General features: G+C 37.2%; 1 protein-coding gene across 1 annotated transcript in view; it reads right to left on the minus strand.

Moving 5' to 3' along the window:
• Positions 1-22,207, minus strand: part of Gpo1 (glycerophosphate oxidase 1) — a 550,013-nt gene that overhangs the window by 42,578 nt on the left and 485,228 nt on the right. Inside the window, exon 16 of the mRNA XM_090414113.1 lies at positions 9,563-9,661. Coding sequence (XP_090270239.1) covers positions 9,563-9,661 — 99 coding nt within the window. The remainder of the gene's footprint in view (positions 1-9,562; positions 9,662-22,207) is intronic.

Genomic DNA, 22,207 nt, shown 5'->3' on the forward strand with positions numbered 1-22,207 from the left:
AGCTAGTGGAGGGAGTGGGTCTTTGGATGAGTTGAGTAAACTTTTTAATTTTGCAGGAGGTTTAGAGGTGGCTTTGAGGTTGTACTTTTGTAGTACTCTGTTCATTTTGTCTGATATTCCTTTAATGTAGGGAATGGTTATAGTTTTACTGTAGTCTGGTTTGTCTTTGTTTTTTATTGTGGTTTTGTAGAGAATTTTGTTTATAGTGTTTTGGCTGTATCCGTTTTTTTGTAAGTTATTACTGATAATTTTAAATTCGTCTTTCAGTGCCTGTTCACTGGAACAAATAGTCTGAGCTCTGTTTTTTGAAATTTCTGAAAAAAATTTTTGAAAGACGAATTTAAAATTATCAGTAATAACTGTCTACATCACACTAGAACTTGGTATGAACGGAAATTCAAGGAAGCCTATGAGGCTATCAGCAACCGCCCCAATCTGAACAACGATGGTTTAAAAATCCCAAACATATGGAAGGTATATATTCGACTTTCCTCACTAAGAACAACTATAAACAGGACTGTAGAAAATCCAGTATTGTAAATCAAAAATAAGAATTGTAATACTAAAAATAGGACACCAATTGTTTCTGAAAGAAAACCATCTAAAAGAATGTTTATTCCTGTCATTGTAAAAATAGAATTTAGCTTGATGTAAAAGTTTATTTTTTTTTCCACCAGAGGTCATGCCAGTAGAATAACAAGTGATCAAATCATTGTTTCTCTAGCTTACAGTTAATGCTGTAACTCAGCTTGTCCTGTATATTTATGTATGCTCCAGATGATGATGTTGATGTGAAGATCGAAACGTCGGGATAATAAAAATTTTTTTAACACGGTTGTAAATTCCATAACATTTTTAAAATGAATGCTGATCACCATGTAACCCTAAAAGAAAGCATTTGAAAAATTACATTCAATATTCAAAAGCCAACTACCATTATGCCTGAAGAGAAAAGTTTTTAACCTTCTTTTCTTCCTATACTGACATATGGCTGTGAAACATGGACACTGAATGCAAAGGAAATTCAAAAATTAAGAACAATACAATGTAGTATGGAAAGAAGTATACTTGGCATCACAAGAGTGGATCACAAAAGGAATACATGGATAAGAATCAAACCAAAGTCTCTGACATCATAGGAAGGGTGAAACATCTGAAGTGGCTAAGTGCTCGAAGACAGGATTAACGATGGATAAAAGAAGTACTGGATTGGATTCTGCGAGAGGAAAAATGACCACGATGCCGACCTAAATCACAATGGATTGATAATATCATCAGATTTGCAGGAGTGACATGGGAAAGGAGAGCCATAGACAGACAGTTTTGGAGTAATCTTGGGAAAGGCCTTCATCCAGCAGTGGATCGACAATGACTGATAACGATGATGATGATGAATCTATCAAACGCCCTTGCAACGTATAAGAATGTCACTGTATATGGTTCTCCCTTACCTAACACAATTGTCACCTTATCATAAAATGCAAGTAAATCACTAAAACAGGATCTACCCTATACAAATCCATGCTGATCATCATAAAGAATGCTATGTCCATCAGCCCAATCCTGTATTCTATTCCTTACCAATCTCTTCACCACCTTGACCACAACTGCAGTTATACAGACTGGCCTATAGTTGGACTTTGTTATTGTTAGACTTTTGTGATTTTGAATATTGTTAGACTTTGCAAAAACATTTGAAAAGATAACTAAATTTATCAATTGATCAACAGATCACTTTCAAATCAACTGACTTAGTAAGCAGGTGTGTTACATCTGTAGTTAGACTTCTTCTGTTTAATTTGTACACACACGCAATTTACAGAAAAAAATACCAGTTGTGGTAGTGGTGGAGGTGGGCAGTAGATGGCGTTGATGGAGATTATTCGTAGTAGAGGTTCAGCGTAGTGGTTGAGACAGTTGTAGGTGTCCTCCCATGATGAGTCTTCAGACTCCTTGGAGGTGTCACGAATAATAATAATAATAATAATAATAATAATGTAGATTAATGAACAAAAAAATCAAGTTGAGCAGAAGAGATGTAGCATTTAAAATGAAAAAGATTACCAAACTTTTTTTTTTTTTTGAGTATAAAGCAGCTATGAATGTGATGTTTATGCCAGGATATGCGAGTATGAAAGCAACCAAATAATATCCTTAATATATAGTCTAGCCAAGTGAGAAAACTTTAAAGTTTTCTCACTTGGCTAGTTTTCTACACCAGATAGTGTTATACGGTGTAGTTATTATATACTTATTATATAAAAATAAAAATTTTTATATAATATACAGAAGATAAAAAACAAAAAAATTAAAAGTGGAACTACATCAAACACATCTTTACAGTATGTAGAGGTCCATTATGGTTAGGTTTCCATGTGTAAAGTTTCTGCCATCATGTTCTTTTGGATGCTATAGAGGTTGCAGATGGGTCTTCTAGACTCTTGGAATTGGAATCTAATCCATCATTCATTCTTTTTGAGATTAGGATGATGAATTGCATATCACAAGTTTCCTTGAATTTTCTATTTTCTTTCAAACCAGGTCGTGTGCACAGGTGCATGCACTCCAAACTTGTTACAGAATTAACTGGAAAGGCACCAAGTCCCTTATACTGAACCAAAACCTGGTTTGAATAAAAATTCAAGGAAACTTGCAATATGCAGATTCATTATCCTAATCTCAACATGAATGATGGATCAGCAATTCCAAGAGTCTGGAAGACCCATGTGCAACCTATATAGTACACAGAAGAACATGATGGCAGAACCCTAACACAAGATAACCTAAAGATAACAGGACAAGTGCATTATGTTCTACTTTTATTTTTAATCCTCCGTATATTATTAACTTTTAATTTAATTTAATTTAATAATTTATTAATTTTATTTTATTTTTCTTCTCACCAGAGGTCAGGCTAGTGTAAATGGTTAACAAAGCAGTTATACTATAGCATACTTATGTGTAGTGTCATGTAGCTTGTGTCTTGTTCATATATATGAGGGACATCCAGAAAGTAAGTTCTGATGGGCTGTCAGAGAAACAAAAATATACTTACAAAAAAACTTGATTGGAAATTAAAGTAGATATCTTTCACTACTTTTCTACATAATTTCTGCCATTGTTCAGGCACTTATCATAACGGGGCACCAAGAGTTGTAAACCTTCTTCGTAGAAGATTTCCGCCTGAGATACAAACCACGTATTGACTACTTCTTTGATCTCATCGTCGTTTGAAACTGCCAGCCACCAAGGAAAGATTTCAGACGTTTGAACCGGTGAAAGTCACTTGGCGCGAGGCCAGGACTATATGGGGGATGATGGAATTGTTCCCAGCAGAAGGTGGCAAGAAGTTGTTGTGTTACGCCTGCTGTGTGTGGGTGGGTGTTATCATGAATCAAACCAATGCCCCTGGTAAGCATGCCACATCACTTATTCTGGATTGCACGACGCAGTTTCTTAAGGGTTTGGCAGTACATACTTGAGTTGATTGTGTAGCCTTGAGCCAAGAAGTCTACCAGAAAAATTCCTTGTCTGTCCCAAAACACAGTGCACATCGTTTTCTGAGTGGAAACCGTTGTGTCTTCAATTTCATCTTGACTGGTGATGAGGTGTGCCTCCACACCATGGACTGTTGTTTGGATTCAGGAATTGCATGCGACATGCAAGTCTTGTCTCTGGTGACAAGTCTGCTCAGGAAAGCATCACCATCCTCATGGTAGCGTGTCAAGAATTCTAATGCACTGCCCAGCCAATTCATTTTGTGTTGTTCTGTAAGCAACTTCGGCACCCAGCGTGCACACAATTTCCGATAATTCAGTTTCTCTGACACAACTTCACAAAGACATGAATGTGAAACTTCTGGAAATTGCAACGAAAGTGACGTCATAGTGAATCCCCTATTCTGTAGAATCTTCTCCTCAACTGAACACACCAAATTGTCAGTCACTAAAAATGGTTGCCTGCTCTGTTCATCGTCATGCACACCTGTCCTTCTTTCATTAAAAAGTCTTACCCATCTTCGTACCATTGAATCACTCATTGCATGTTCTCCATAAACCTCAATAATTTGCTGATGAATTTCAGCTGCTTTAACATTCCTCACATTCAAGAAATGGATAACTGACCTAATTTCACATGAGGTAGGCAAATCGATTTTCTTAGACATTATAAACACACACCAAGAAGCATACACACTCTGAGAATGTCTTAAAATGGCACTAATATCTTGCTAAGGAATCAACAAACTCAGCATGCATTGCGATCACAGCACTGCAATGAAAATATTTAAAAATGGAACTTACTTTCTGGACGTCCCTCGTATGTTCTCCTGATGATGATCTTGATATAGAGGCCTAAACTTTGAGATAATTTCTTAATTATAACTAAACTAATTGCTATAACACATGTTTTTGTCTCCATAAATTCTATACAACGCATATTATACTGGTGATCATTAACTAATGAATCACCAGTAGTGAAAAAGTTGGTTAGTGATTACCTCCATCACTTTTTGAAAGTATTGAGGTGAGGGCAATGGGCTAAAAATTTGATGGCTGACTTATTTCCATTTTTTAGGAACACACTGGATAGATAACATCTCTGTCAGAGAATATATTAATATCAAAGTTCTTGAGTATGTTTCTAATATGCTTCTCTCAAAAGATCAGAGGAGGAGGCATACTGAGGGCAGTTTATGGAATCGTAGTAGTAGTAGCAGCAAATATGTCCTAGTCATAACTAGGAGGTGGGGAAGAAGACTACCAAAAGGGTCTGTCTAAACTTTAAGAGATGTTGTCAGCATTCCATCAGGATGATAGAGATAGAAGTTAGCAGGGCAGTAAACTTTCTGTCCTGCTATGCACAGAAAGTTTAAATGACTTCATGACTACCTTCTGCTGTGGAGCCTTCTGCACACAGTAGAAGCGGATGCCAATGTTCCTGTAGCTAATGCAAGGTCAGATCGTGGCTGATTCCGGGTAGCACTTCTGTTTTGGTGAGCAGATAATTGGAGTTAAAAAATGTTTAATTTTCTTGACCAAAAATCTCTGGAATGACTTTTAATGAGATTATATTGATCAAGTGCATATAATAAACAACTATGTTATACCAACTAGTTTCACCAACTAAGGCTGTTGGCATCTTCATGGTACATAACTGATGTAAGGCACTAAAAAGTAAAAAACTGTTACAAACTATAATCAACCGATTCCAATTATATTAAACAAAGAACAGAGAGCGTACAATAGTTGGCACTGTAATTCAGTTCTGGCGAGTTGAGAGATCTAATAAGGGTCTTCCAGATCACGGGTAAGATTAGTCCTTGGTTCCTGTTAAGGTTTTATATGCAGTGGGCAACTGTTGTGGCTTCTTTAAAAAAATTCAGGAGCGGAACTCCTCCTCTATGTAAGGAATTGTGCTTCTATCCCACTCTATGGTATGGTTTGTTCTTGAGAAATAAAAAGCTAAACCCGATTTTTCTTCTCTGTTATTATTGACGTCACCTATATGTTCTTTTTGCCTAATTTCAAGGCTCTTTGAAGTTTGGCCGATGTAACCTACAGAGACGATTAGACAATTCTTAAGATCTCCAAAAGATAGCCATCCTTTCTCCAAATATGCTGGAGTTTATAACATACCCTGCTCGTGCAGCTTGAATTACATCGCCCAAACTTCAAGGAGCCTTGAAATTAGGCAAAAAGAACATATAAGTGACATCAATAATAACAGAGAAGAAAAATCGGTGTTAGCTTTTAATTTCTCAAGAACGAACCATACCATAGAGTGTGATAGAAGCACAATTCCTTACATAGAGGAGAAGTTCCACTCCCGAATTTTTAAAGAGGTCACAACAGTTGCCCGCTGCATACAAAACCTTAACAGGAACCAAGGACTAATCTTACCCGTGATCTGGAAGACCCTTATTAGATCTCTCAATTCGCCAGAACTGAATTACAGTGCCAACTATAGTACGTTCCTAAATAACAACAAGTGAGATCATGCACACTCTATGCATGTATTGTACGCGCTCTGTTCTGTGTTTAATATAATTAGAATTGGTTGATTATAGTTTGTAACAGTTTTTTACTTTTTAGTGCCTTACATCAGTTATGTACCCTGAAGATGCCAACAGCCTTAGTTGGTGAAACTAGCTGGAATAACATAGTTGTTTATTATATGCACTTGATCAGTATAATCCCATTAAAAGTCATTCCAGATAATTGGAGTATCGGTCATCCAATGTGGTTGTAGTCCATGACCTTCCTTCACTGTATCTCTGGTTTGTGAACGTTGGAATTGGTTTCACAGTCTGTGAACCATGGAATGACTAGCAATGCAACCATCTGGCTACCTCTGACTGACTTTGAACTGGCCTTTAGTTCTAGATGGCTCATCACCTGAATACATTGGCTAAATGAAATGAAAATGAAATTTTCACTCCAAACGGCCACTTTTATATAGTGGCTCATTTGCATATATTCATTTCTATATGATAACCAGACTCAGTGTCACTTTTTACATAATGTACCTTTTCAACCCCCCCCCCCGAGTTATTGCAATTTTTCTCTTTGTTCCTTAATTTATGGAAACCGGCACGCTTCATCAGTTGGCAAGGCTAGGAAGAAACCCTCCCTAAGTTTACAGAATTCCTTAACAAAAGCCAAAAATTCAATTTACATTATCAGTAGAAAATCATGGTAATCTTTAATTTGAATTTTACAAAAAAATAAATAAATAAATAAAATAAAATAAAATAAAAATAAATAAATAAAAATAATAATAAAAAAAGCTCAATATCTACATGCCACATCACACTACTACCTGGAGTAACAGCCTTCGGAGACAGGACTATTACAATATCCATTGATGACATTGTAATAGTCCTGTCTCTAAGGAAAAAAAAAAAAAAAAACTATCTTAAGGACTTTCTCCTCAGAACTATCAACAGCACCTTAAATAAGTTATCACATATTCCTGAGTAAAAATAACAAGAAAATCACAAAGGAGCCATTTCTTTACATTACATTAAAAATATTACAGATAAAATAGCAAAAGTTTTTAATTAAAACAATACAACTTAAAAGTTGACTTTCAACTAGTATAATAAATATCCATGATGTCAAGCTTGCTGAAACAACCTCAATCTTTTTTTGTTATTTTTTAAAATCCGTCAAAAAGAACATGAAAAAAAAAAAAAAAAAAGCACATAATTAGGACTGGCATTTCGCACTACCAAAGAAAACTTGAAAAATTTGATGTAGTTTGCAATTTTTCTAGCATTTTACATCGACCTTTACAGAGGTCACATCTCAAAAGATTGTAATATAAAAATAACATTTTGTAAAAAGAACATATTTAATCCTATGATAAAATTTAACCTGGTCAAAAATGTAGTAAACAAAGAATGGGTAAAGTTTGCAAGAAACAAAAGAAAATGCTATGTCACTTCAGCCTATATGTTATTGTTTAACTAAGTGCTTTTGAAATCATTGTTTACAAGCTCTGTGTATGCACACCATCAAGGTCATTCTTAAAAGGGATGGTGCAATTCACAAGTAGTTCCGGTGTCCGTCTAATTGGATTTGTGTAGTATACCAGGAGAATAAAGAAAGGGTCAGTCGAAACAGAAGATCAAAGAATCGTGTCGTATTCTTCGGGGGTCTCAACACTTCATGCAAGGCCCTAGAGATGGTGTAATAAAAAGGCATTGAAGATCGACAGAAAAGTAATCGGCAGTTAAAGGCAGAAATATCGGGAGTAGGATCCAAAGGACAGGGCATTACAGCAAGGTCATGCCAAAGGAGAAGCTGATGGGAATGACGAGAGAACAGCCAATGTAAATACCCGAGGCAATTTCGGTTGGATGTCTTTTGCAGTCCAAAGCCTGCTACTATCATGACGAAACGCCCCTGAAGCAAGACTCTCCAGAAGGAAGCCTAAGGCCCGAGATGAAAGGAAAAGCATAGGGACTTTAGTGAAAGATCTAGGATGAGTGTGTGACACAGAGCCTCTGTAAGTTTGTTCCATCTTTTGTTACACATTCCCTTTTGTAATCTAGGAGATACGTTATAGATGGACTGATAAATTAAGTTAATAGTAAAAAGATGTGTCTTTAAGAGAGTCATTTGGCATGTTAGCAATTGGCATAAAATTTGTGAAATAACTTGACATAGTTAGCTAACCTCTTTCCGAGTGGATTAGAATTTCCATTAGATGATTTTGTAAGCAGAGAGTAAATAAGTAATTGAGCTATAGAATTATTTAGTATTGAAGTGAAAAAGTTTCTCTTTATGCTAAAAGTTTAACAGATAGGTAGAGAGGGCAACCTCCCTATCGTTTGATTGATGTACCTTTTATACTAGTGTAAATAAATGTGTTTTGTTTATATGTCAATAGAGTGCTGCCTGATCTTTCAAATTACAGTGAACTGTTCCTAAATAAACGTGAACCGAAGAGCGGGAACCAAGCAAGATAGCAGAAGCATGTAGTTAAGTGCAAATAGATCACGACTGTTCGTGTTCAATAAATTTTATTGAAGGAATTTATGTCAGAGAGAGAGAGAGAGAGAAAAATCAACCAGCCGTATTACTGAATTTTATGCCAATTACACGATACTGGTGGCGCAGTCTTAACAAACAAATTTTCCAGTACCCATTTCTTGGGCAGCCAAGTTTAAATGTGGCCATACCAGCCTTGAATATGATCCATGTGAAGGATGCCCAAAAAGTGTAACAACACCAGAAATCATTGATCAAGTGCACGATATGGTATTGGATGACTGGCAAGTCAAAGTGCATGAAATTACTGAGACTGTAGGAATTTAAAAAAAAAAAAAAAAAACGTGTAGGATGTATTTTGCATGAAGAATTGCAAATGACAAACTTTGCGCAAGATGGGTGCCACGCTTGCTCACAGCAGATCTAAAACGCACTCGCATGAAAATCTCTGAACAGTGCTTGGAGCTTTTTAACAAGAATAAAACTGATTTTGTGCATCAATTTATTACTATGGATGAGACTTGGATTCATCATTACACACCAGAATCCAAACAGCAGTCAAAACAGTGGACAGAAGATGGTTGTTCAGCACCAAAGAAGACAAAGTCAGTTCCATGAGCACGAAAGGTCATGGTATCAGTGTTTTGGGATGCTAAAGGTGTATTTTTCTCGAATTTTTCTTTTTTGATAACTCATATATGAAAATATGACTTCTACATTACTTTAACCTTGGTATCACCTCTGGGTGTGGCTCCCACTGATGAGACCTCAATAAAGGTTGAAACCAGTCTGGGTAGTGACCCTTCCCATAATGCATAGCATTATATATATCTGCAAGGAGATGTGCTTTGCATTATGGGATACTAAGACAATCACCTTTGCCAGGATTGGCCCCCAGTCCTGAAAAATACTTCAGGTGCAAACTTTGTTTGCTTACACTTGAATAAAGGATTAAACCAAGTGTATAATTTCTTGGTATCTTTAATTTATAAATCATGTGGATGTGTGTGAAAGAGACAGGAATGCAACCTGTATGGCTTAGAGAAAATCTAATTTAAAATTCTTACCTCTAGATATTCTGCTAGTTCAAGCTGACCATTCTGATTGAGATCAACTTCATTTAGCATCTCATGTAGTTCCTTATCAGAAATTTTTTCTCCCAAGTTCTGCAAATGCATAATTCAAACTTTAATATCGAATAATTTTTTTTTTATTCATTCTGTTTCATTATAATCCAAGTAACATTATAGATTCATTATAATCTATAACTAACAAACACGGTCATCACAAAAAAACAAACAAAAAAAAAAAAACCTTTTCCACTACACTTCTCATTAAGGCTATAGCTACTTTTTTGTTACAAGATAAATTTTAAGAGAAGTACAAAGCTAATTTTGTTATGGAATGTCCCAACATGACAACAAAATCTGGGTTGTTGTCTTCATTTTCTCATTACCTATACGAAAGAACTTCTCTACCATGTTTTTGCTATTATCGCAATTTCAATTTCTTCAATAATCTAACTGCCAAGTCCTTCATTTCTTCATCCCAACTTTTTTTTTTTTTATGATTATTATATGTTAGGTATCACCAATGGGTCCATGAATTCACTGCATTACAACCTTACAACTAATATGTCTCCTTGAATTTATTCACAGATGAAACACTTGCCACTCCCACTGGCAACCTACTCCACTTGCTCATCACATTCTTATTTTGGTTTACAGGAATAATACTATTTTCCCACTTCATAATTATACAATCACAAGTATGAGTGTATAATTATGGAAACTCTATATATTTCTTATATCCATACTGTAACATCCCCGTACTAATTTGTATGTTTCTATCACCTCTCTCTTCTCATCCATCTACCATTTATTTAGGTTCTGCCTCTTTTTCTAGATTCCATACATATGATCCTAGAGGATAAGTCTTAATCAATATGCTACCTTCTTTTAGTATTTTATATATATATATGTCAATAATGTTTTAAAATTCTACTCTATATTTAGTGTTGATACAGCCAACTCTCATTACAGATTAATTTGATGGCTCAGTTTGAGACCAGTAGCCTGTTTAATAGAGGCATCAATTGACTCTGAAGCAGCTTGAAAAATGTACCATATCTGGTCATACCACTGAATTAATACAGATACTGTATAAGCCTATGGCACTAATGTACTACTGTAAATTATGTTTGCTTTTACAAGTTGTGTTTGGTGAGAAATACGTTTGTTATGTTAAGTTATTCATTACTAAATCACTTAAGGAATTGACAACGTAGATAAGAATATAAATTAAATTACTTTAATAAATATTTCCGATATTTCGACAACGTCACGTTGCCATCTTCAAAAGGAACTTACAAAAAAGGCACGTGCACATAGGCACTACAATACAGTAACTAAGAATGAAGTAACGAAGCTATTTTTCTCCTAAAAGTCCTGATGGTGCCCCCTAGCAGGCTAAGTAGGTGTTCTTGGCCGTTGGGCTGAAGGTCTGCTGATGTAAGCCTCCCAAATTTGGGGCAGTCTCATACAACCAAATTTGTTGAGGTTTGGAAATGCAACTGTAGTATTTAACCAAAAGGACTACATAGGTAAGCTTAATGCTCTTCTATTAGATCGGGCTACTTACCTCCCTATCGAATACAATCCCACCAACTCACAAATCAGAAAACTTCACAGGCTCCTTAAGAAAGTCACTTCTTGGCTTCTAGAAGTTACCAACAGATTAAAGCTGTTTAACTTTATACCCCCCCCCCCGTATTTATGGACTCCCAAAAATACATAAAGAAAATGTGCCATTACATCCCATAGTGGATGGCATTGATTTCCCCACATACAAATTAGCTAAACATTTGGCCAAAGCACTTACACACTATACCGGCAACACACCATCACATACAAAAAAACTCAGCCCACTTCAAAGCCAGCATAAAAAACCTTACACTCCAACATACTGACATAATGGTCAGCTTCGATGTCTCCTCCTTATTCACAAATATCCCACTCAGGGAAACTGAGATATCGGGAGAAAAAGCTAAATTTTCTCCCGATATCTCAGCCCTATTTCAGTTTACAATGAACTCAGGCTATTTCATTTGGCAGGGAAAATTCTACAAACAAATAGAGGGGACAGCCTCCCTTTCCTAGACACACTAGTCACCCGCCAGCCTGATTCACCAACAATCTCCCCCCCCCAACAATATGGAGTGGTGAAAACACTATACAATAGGGCTAAACTAATCTGTTCTAACCCTAAATGCTGAACTAAATCACATCCTCAACACTTTCTCAGCCAATGGCTACCCTCCCCCCAAAAATCTAAAAAATAATGAAACAAACAAACCACAACCCCCCCCCCCCTCCACAACAAGGATTACTCTAAATCCATCACCATTCCCTACATCCGAGGCGCCTTGGAAAAAATTACCAAAATCTTAAAAAACATAACTTCACCTCCTGTTACAGACCATACAGAAAATTGGCATCCCTTATCCACTGCACTAAAGACCAACAACTTTCCCTAGACCTACCTGGTGTATACCAGGTCCCTTGCAGCTGTAGACTGTCTTACTTTGGCTAAACAGGCAGGACAGCGAATATCAGAATTTCGGAACACAAGGACTACATCTGTTTTCATAAGTACAGCCAATCTGGTCTTGCAGACCATACTCTGGATAAAAGCAAAAAACTACGGTGGGAGAAAGCTACAGTAATACACCATAGCACATACAAATTTGAAAGACTATTCATGGAATCAGCCTCAGCCCTAAGAAACTCTCCAAACCTCAACAAATTTGGTTGTCTCATACAACCTTCACCCCAACGGCCAAGAACACCTACTTAGCCCACTAGGGGGCACCATCAGGACTTTTAGGAGAACAACAGCTTCATCACTTCATTCTCAGTTACTGTGTTGTAGTGCCTACATGCATGTGCCTTTTTTGCAGTTCCTTTTAAAGATGGCAACATGACGTTTGCCAAAAATATTTGAAATATTTATTAAAGTGTAATTTAATTTATATTGTTATCTACGTTGTCAATTCCTTAAGTGATTTAGTAATGCATAACCAACGTATAAGCCTGTCTACGAGAGTTAAGTTATTCAGTATGGTAATTATGTACTCAGTATTATTCAAATTGTCTTGTGACATAAGAATTGTAACAACGGCAGATTGTGTGCGAGTGTAACATGGAGTTTTGCTGTGAATCTAGGGATCGGACATTTGCATTGGCTGTGGAAAATTCTGTATGAGAGCTGTTGTCAATAAGACAAAAAATAAAGGAATTCAACAGTAAAGTACAAGAGATTGACAAGAAAGTAAGGATGTTGTTGCTCAGAAATGAAGGCGAGAAGAGGCATGCAAGAAAGCAGAGCCAGACAAGATAGTTATCCTTGGAGTTAAGTTTAAAAAATGTCGGAGGCCATTTAGGAGTTATCTTCCAAGGATAAAGAACTGTATAACAAATGTATGCTGAATTAAAGGCAAGTGATAAATTTTTCTCAGAAGGAACCTGCAGTGAAAGCTCAGGAATTTGGACATGCATTTGGAGTGCTGAAGTAATATATTCCTATTGTTTGTCAGACACCTTCTTTTGCATGTCTAATTTGGTTAGTCAAAAGACATATGTTAAAACTAGTTCTTATAGGGCCAAACAAGGTTACACATCGTAAACAGAATGCTAATTCTATAGATTGAATTATTTTGTAAGTACTCTAAATTTTGAATAGAAAATGAGAGAGATTTGTTTGAGTTTGCTATTGTTAAACATTAAATTAGTTAAAATGTTTCTTGTGATTATGGTTTTGACTTGGAAAATGAACAGACATGCAGGAGTATCAAAGAGACGGGAACTTATGTGGAATTATAATGCAGGTGATTATAATAGTCTCAGACGTCAACTTAGGGAAGTTTCATGGAGAGAGGAATTAGAAGGCCGGAATATCATTAGTGCATGGGAAATTGTGAAAGAATATTTGTTAGCAGCAATGGTAAGTTGTATACCACGAGTGAAGAAGAGGACACAATTTAGAGTAAAGTAGATGACAAACAATATTAAACAGGTACTGCATGTGAAAAAGAGGCTATGGAAGAGATATAAGGAGACAGGTGAAGAGAAGATGCATGAAGAATATAAGACACAGGCCAGAAGAGTGACTAGTGTGGTAAGGAAAGCAAAATTGGAATATGAGAGGAGATTGGCCCTAAGATCCAAAGAAAATCCTAGGGAATTTTTTAGCTATGTGGCCAGTAAGAGGAGAAATGACTGTGGAAGAATGATATTGTGGGATAAAAATGGGAATAGAGTGACTGATGCAGAGGACATAGTGGAATTGTCCAATGAACACTTTATTGGAGTAATTCATCCTAGAGGAGTCAGTTTTAATGCTAGAGGGATAGGGCAGGTTCGGGGTTTAGAGGTACAGGAGGAGAGTGTGTTTCAGATACTGAGTACTCTGGATGTCAGTAAAGCTTTGGGACTGGATGGTATTTCACCACAAGTTTTGAGAGAATGTGTTAGGGAACTGACAGTGCCTTTAACGTGGCTTTTCAATGAAAGTCTGGATTCGGCAAAGGTGCCCAGGGAATGGAAGGAAGGTAAGATGGTGCCATTGCATAAGGGTGGTAACAGACTGGAAGTGTCTAATTATAGGCCAGTCTGTGTGTCATCAGTAGTTGTTAAGATCTTGGAGAAAGTAGTGAGGGACCCTATACAGCATTGGGCAGATGAGGGTAATGTTATCTGTGAGAGTCAACATGGATTTGTGAAAGGGCGCTCTTGTTTTAGCAATATGCTAGCCTTTTATAATAAATTTACAAGAACATTAGATGAGGGAAAGGCATATACTGCAATTTTCTTAGACTTAGCGAAATCATTTGACAGGGTGCCACATGATAAGCTGATGTTTAAGTTGCAGCACATGGGTCTGGATGTCAGATTGGTCAACTGGATTCAGGATTGGCTGTCTGATAGGTATCAGAGAGTTGTGTATGGTGGAGCAGTTTCAAGGAGGCAGAGGGTTACAAGTGGGGTCCCACAGGGCTTAGTACTAGGAACTATATTGTTTAACCTTTATATCAATGACATTGACAGTGGATTGCAAGGGGATATTCAGTTGTTTGCAGATGATGAGAAGCCTGGGAAGGGTTATCAGTAATAGTGCAGAAGTGATAGCTCTGCAAGAGGATTTGAATAAGCTAGATAGATGGGCAAATGAATGGGGGTCAGTTTAATGCAGCAAAATGTAAGGTCTTGAGGTTTGGGAAACCGATGGGATGCTGCATACTCTATGAAAGGAGTTATACTAGATGAAGTAGGGGAGACAAGAGATCTAGGGTTGATAGAAATCTGAGGTTTAGGGGACATATTGCAAAGGTAGTGAAGGTAACACAGAGGATTGCTGCAATTATGAGAAGGACACTGACCTGCAGAGATAAGAGGGTTATCATTCCGTTGTATAAGTCTCTGATCAGACCACACTTGGACTGTTCTCAGATTTGGTCTGCAGGATTTGAAGGGGATAAATTAATTGTGGAAAGGATACAAAGACAGATGACAAAGATGGTTTCAGGACTGTACAAGGATAGTTATGAGGATCGGCTGAGGGAATGTGGACTGCAGAGTTTGGTGGATAGAAGAATTAGAGGTGATATGATTGAGACTTTTAAACTGTTGAGAGGTGGTTACTGGGTTGACACTGGGGAGTTCTTTCGCTTGGTTGAACAGCGGGAAGGAGTGATGACAAGAGGCCATCCCTGGAAGTTATGAAAGGAAGCTGTGAGCAAGAGGGTAAGGAGTGGTTTCTTTGCGTGGAGGGTGGTTGAACCGTGGAATGCATTGCCTGATGGAGTGGTGGGAGCGAGAACGGTCAGTGAGTTTAAAGAGTAGTATGATAGACTTTGTGTTTCTTAGGGGGGGGGGACTTCCCCTCGATGTGTCTTGACAGACTTTATGTTCTTAGGAAGGACCTCCCACGATGAGTCTTTTGACTCCATGGAGGCCTGAATAATAATAATAATTACTACTCTTGTATATAAATTAATGGTTATAATAAATTATTCAACTTCATTATTTAGAGGACAATATATTGGTACTGATGTCAATGTCCTATCCCAGGATACTAATATGGAATAATCTACCCAACAAAAGAGATACAATTTTAATATATAGTTATTTTACTCCATGAGTGTCTCTAAATATAAGTAGGATGAAAGGGAGGGAATGACATATGTGGATTAAAGGAAAGGCTCACATACACTTAATATAAGAAAAACAAAATCTCATGCAGTTTAATATACCATTAAACAAATCTCACAGTTGTGAGAATTGAATAATATAATATAAGATTAAAAAAAAAAGGCTCTGTGAAATAGAGTATGAGTGAGATAAAGTACTATAATATTTTAAGTATTTATACATAAATTTATACATCCTTTTATTAACATTTGATCTCCATGGAGTAAGAGACACCTCATGAGAGGTACACACTATTGCACACAATGCTCATCCAACTGTGCCTTAAACTGATTCAATGTGTCTACGTTCACACTCAGGCACTGCATTCCATTCACCAATCACTCTCCATGGAAGAACCTTCTCCTCACACCCACCTTATACAGTTTTCTGCAATGGCCTCTTGTTCTATCCACCCCTCTTCCATTCTATGAAAAATATCTTCCATGTCAACCTGATAACAACCCTTAACTAGCTTATGTCCCAATCATATCCCCCCCCCTCTTATTCATGAGGCTTTGCAACAACCGACATTCTCTCAATCTGTCCACATACTCAACTTTCCAAACATCACTGACCATCTTTGTGAATCTTCTCTGGACCCTTAACAACATATCCTCATCACCATGAAAATGCAGCAACCAAATCTGAGTACAATAATCCATATGAGGCCTGATCAAGGTCTTATATATTGGCATGATGACTTCTCTATTTCTATATATCAGGGTCATCAGCATCATCACCGTTATCTGATGTGATGTTTTCACAACTTGCACAATATGGTCCCTGAATTTCACGTTCTTGCCCACCATCACTCCTAGATCTCTCATTTTCTCTACTTCCTTTAAAGATTCCAAGTATATAAACAACTATATACTTGGCAACATTGAACTGACAGTTCCACTTACCTGCCCATGCATGCAATCTATTCAAGTCCTCCTGTAAGACCATAACATTTACTCGACTCTGCATCGCTCTACCTAATTTTGCGTCATCAACAAACAGCTGCATATCACTAGTTAACACGTTCGCTGCCACGCTACTCAGTCATAGTTTGTTCCCGCACGTCAAGCGCTTTTCACGTCTTCAAGGTCACTACGAGTAATCTCGTAGCCGGCTTATCAGACAGAATTTTGTTTCATATGCCAACTACGAGTAATCTCGTAGCCGGCTTATCAGATCGAATTTTGTTTCATATGCCAACTACGAGTAATCTCGTATCACTTCCATCTATATATTACATGTGCTGATGCCAGTGTTTATTGGGTCTAGTTCAGTTTTAGTTTCTAGTCTCTAAGAACCTTCAATTTCGCCATGGACAGTAAAAGAAAACTTACTGATATAGACGTAGAAGCTTATGCTAATATGAGCGATGATGAATTTCATGAAATATTTGGTTCCGATTCCGAAGATGATCCTACAGACGACTCTAGCGGTGACTCCGATAAAGAAACTTTTAAAGATGAAGTTAGCAACCAGCCAAATACATCAACTTATTGGGAAAATTCAGAAGAAGAGCCCCTACAATTTGACTGTTGCAACTGCAGGTTTTAAAATTGACACTGGAAATTTCAGTATCAAAAGGTTAGTTGAACTTTTCTTTCCTGAAGATTTTCTCACAATTTTAGTAGAACAAACCTATTTATATGCTTTACAAAATATTGAGGATTATTTAAAAATTATTTCTTGGACTTTTACTTCATATGGGTTCTTGTAATTTACCATCTATTGAGCATTATTGGAGTACAAATCAACTTTACAATTTGCCATTTTGGCGCTCTAAAATGAGCCGAAATGGATTTCAAATTTTATTGCGTCATTTGCATTTCGCAGATAATTCCCAAGCAGCTAATGATAAATTGCACAAATTAAGACCAGTCCTACATCATTTTAATAGTGTAATGCGAAATTGCTACACACCAGACAGAAACTTATGTATTGACGAGTCAATGTTGTTGTGGCGCAGTAGACTGGCATTTCGGCAATACATAAAAAACATAAATATGGCATGAAATTCTATGAACTGTGCAAATGAAATGGATTGGTGATAAAAATAAAAATTTATACAGGAAAATCTGAATCGTCTTTAGCGAAAATGGGTCACGCATATGATTTTGTATTCCACTTGATGGAAGAATATTTAGACAGGGGTTATGTATTGCATATGGACAATTTTTATAATTCTGTAGCTCTAACAGAATCGCTTACCAACAGAAAAACGTATGTGTGTGGAACGCTGAGAAATAATAGGAAAAACAATCCACCAGATGTTATTCAAAAGAAATTAAAGAAAGGGGAATATGTCTGGCAAAGAAGAGGTCCTGTTGTAGTCAGCAAATGGAAGGATAAGAGGGAAGTCCTTTCCATTTCAAATATGCACAAATTTGAAATGGTTGAAGCGCAAAATCGGAATGGTAAATTTCAGTTAAAACCTAATATTGTTAGGGATTATAATTTGGGTTTGTCAGGCACCGATCTTTCTAATCAAATGCTTTCATACTATTCCACGTTACGAAAGACAATTAGATAGCCAAAGAAATTGGCAATATGCATTTTTGAGGTATACATTCAAAATGTGCATAAATTTTATAACACTGGAAATACAATGTCTTCATTAAAATTTAGAGATCAATTTATCTCAATTTTTGTTGGGATGGATGAACTTACAGCATCAGAGAATATCAGGAGGAATCGAGATTTTCATTATTTGGAAATTTTACCACCAACAGAAAAAAAGAATCACCCGACAAAGCCATGCCGTGTCTGTACAAGAAACAAACGTAGACGCGAAACACGTTATTGTTGTCCTGTTTAACAGGAAAAACCATCATTGTGCGAATGATGGTTTTTTGTGTTAAAATGTACCATTCTTAATTTGAATAAATTGTTTTTTTTTATTTTACTGAGTGCTTTTTTATTTCATTGATTGGTTTTTATTTTTATTGATTTTACTAGTTTAAAATTGATTTACAAATTACGTGTTATACTATGGATTAACTCGCGCTTGGCATACGAGTATACTCGTAGTTGGCTTGTGAAGCTCATATATGAACTACGAGTATACTCGTAGTTGGCTTGTGAAGCTCATATATGAACTACGAGTATACTCGTAGTTGGCAGCGAACGTGTTAAACCCATCCCAATATCATTAACATACAAACTGAACAACAATGATCCCAAAACTGGCCCTTGTGGTACACCAGTATTGACTTGCTCTTTCAGGATACTGAACCCCCATATGCAACTTTCTGATACCTATATGACAGTCAGTCATTGATCCAACTCAAAAGTCTGTTATCTAATCCCATTTATTTCACTTTATTTATCAGCTTGGAGTATAGTAGTCTATCAAAAAATACAAGTATACCACTGTATATGCAACTCCCCTGCCCAAGGTATTTGTCACCTTGTTATAGTACATAAGTATGAGTAAGTTAGTAAAATATAATTTCTCTTTAACAAATCTATGCTGATAACCACAGAGAATGCTGCTGTGGTTCAACCCATTTCTGTATCCTACTTCTCACCAATCTCTTCAGTACCTTCACCACAACTCCAGATATATATAGATTGGCCTATAATTTAAAGCTACAGCTGTATTATTATTATTATTACTGGCAACTCCAGGGAGTCCTTAGACTCATCGAGGGAGGCCCTAAACATCATGCCCACATAACTATTCGACATTCTCACAGTATCCATCATACCTTGCCTTGAACTCATTCACCATCATGGCAACCACAACAGACTCTGGCAGCTTATTCCACTCATTCACCACTCTCCAAGTAAAAAACCTAGCTCAACACCCTTGCTAACCACTCTTGCCCAGTTTCCACACATGGCCCCTAGTCCTCCCACCACCAGTCCTGTTCTCAAAAATATCCTCTGAATTAATCTTATAGAAACCCTTTAGTAATTTGAATGTCTCAATCATGTCACCACTTTTCCGCCTATCAACCAATTTCTGCAACCCACAAATCTTCAATCTGTTCTCATAAGTTTCATTCCATAGACCAGTTATCATCTTGGTCACTCGCCTCTGGATCCTCTCCACCTCCTCTCCATCAAGAAGGAACTAGGTGACCAAATCTGGGCACAGTAGTCGAGATGAGGTCTTATCAAGGCTCGGTACAGAGGTACAATAACTTGCTTGTCTCTGCTCGTCAAAGTATTTTTCAGCAACCAAGTGATTTGATGAGCTGATTTAGCCACTTTTGCAATGTGTCCCTTAAACTTCATCTCCCTATCCACCAACATTCCCAAGTCCCTGGCCTCATCAATCTCCTTTATCACCACCTTTATGCAGTGGAACAATTTTACTCTCCTTCCACTCATTTGTAACACTAATGTAAGATTCTTATTAAACAGGCATGCCAATGCTACTACCAATTCCATGGAACATTCTCTTAAGATGCATAGTGATGTGTCATCAAATCCTATTAAAACAAGAAAGAATATCATTTTAAGGCTTGTTGGAACAACTTGGGGTTGTGGCGCAGAAGTCCTAAGGTCGTCTGCACTAGCCCTCACATTCTCTGCAGCAGAATATTGTGCCCCTGTCTGAGAAAGAAGTGCACACACTAACATTATAGACACCCAGCTAAATTCTACCATGCACACAATTAGTGGGATAGTGAGAAGCATCCCTCTCTCCTGGCTGCCTGTCCTACATTGCTTCATCAAACATACGGAGAAGACAAACTTCGATTAAAGAATTTAATAAAGCAATGAGCAACCCACTCCTGCCCCTGCACCAGACCCTCATAAATCCACCTAGTTTTTACCTAAAATCTAGAAAGCTCAACTCTGGTCCATGGACGAACTCTCTTCAGCTGCCCTGCCATCAACACCTGACATGTGGAGAGTATACTGGTCCAACAATCTCCCAACAAACAGCTTCCTGGTAGAAGATCCCTGTGCTCTGCAGCCTGGTAGGAAGATTTAGTCATCAATCAACAGGATCAGAACTAACCAGGGCAGATGTGGCTGCCTACTACATAAATGGGGGCAGGTAGACTACCCTTATTGTGATTGTTCTCCCATGGCTCAGACAATTATGCATATTGTAAACGACTGCCCAAGGTGCCATTTTCACTGTGGTGGCCTACATCACATCCACAAGGTGACGGTGAGGCCTTGGATTGGCTTTCCAGATTGGACATTGACCTGTAGTTGCTCTGTATTCCTTTTGACATAACAATAAATAAATAAAATCCTATTGCCTTATTGACATCAAGGTTATTTATTTCCTAAAATACCTCCTGCTCACAATTAAGCCATTCTATCCTATGTCCTTATTTAAGTTCTTCATGATTCCACCCTGATCAGGATGAAACACCCTTATAACGTGATCACTGAATACCTCAACAATGTCTTCTGTAGCAGCAGTTCTACCATTTTCATTCATTCTACCATTTTCATTCATTAACATAATCTTACCACGATCATTCTTTCTTCTATTTGTCACATATCTAAAAAATCTCTAGGTTCGCCTGCTTTGTCATACTGCACTTATGTTTTCCTTACTGAGTCACTCTCCTGGCTTGTTCTTTATACTCTTCATATAATTGATTATTATCATTATTCATCTTGTACTGCCTCCAAAGTGCCTTCTTCTTCCAGGTTTCATGCTTAAGCTCCTCATTCATCCATTTTAAACCTACCTTATTCAGCCTTTTGACCTTTGGAAACATTCACACATTGATGTTCTTATGTATTTCTTTGTCATTTCCCAAGCAGCATTTATTTCCCTACCACTCAACTTCTCATTCCATGCTATAGCTCTAAGCTGTCGCCTAAGCTTGTCATAATCACCAGCCTTATAATACCACATATATATCACTTCCTCACAAAAGTCTGCATATGGCTAGCCACAACCCAGGTGATCATTTCATGATCACCCTCACCAACTGGAGGAAAGTGTGAAATCAAACTCACAATTACATCCTCTGATGAAATGATCAGATCTAAAACTCTTGATCCCCACATGGCCTCCTTTATGTGCTGCCTGAGATAGTTATCTCTCAAGAAATTCATTTTCCTTATTCCCAAATGCTATCTTTCCATTCCAATCTACAGTACACTGCATTAATTAAAATCACCATAATAATTACTCTTCCTCTGTTCACTAATCTGAGTTATTTATACATTTCTTCATCACCACCCTCCACATTTCCAGGTGTATAGCAACATCCAACTAAATATTTCATCCTGCCAACCTCCACATTACACCATACTGCTTCATAACCATTGCCACTATTTCCCTATTTCATTTCTACCTTATGTGGACTTAATTCCCCTGCTATCATGAGCAGCACTCTCCCCTCCCTTCCTGTCAATTCTATCCTTGCAAAAAATACTGTATTATTACGGGCAGCTCCAAGGAATCAGATTCATTGAGGGAGGCCCTAAACATCATGTCAAGAACAACTATTTAGTTCAGTTCAAAGGAAAGCATGATAGATACTT

The sequence above is a fragment of the Typopeltis vanoorti genome, chromosome 2 (assembly GCF_054136105.1).
Source record: "Typopeltis vanoorti isolate ZY-2024b chromosome 2, IOZ_Tvanoo_1.0, whole genome shotgun sequence".
In the NCBI taxonomy this organism is placed as follows: domain Eukaryota; kingdom Metazoa; phylum Arthropoda; class Arachnida; order Uropygi; family Thelyphonidae; genus Typopeltis; species Typopeltis vanoorti.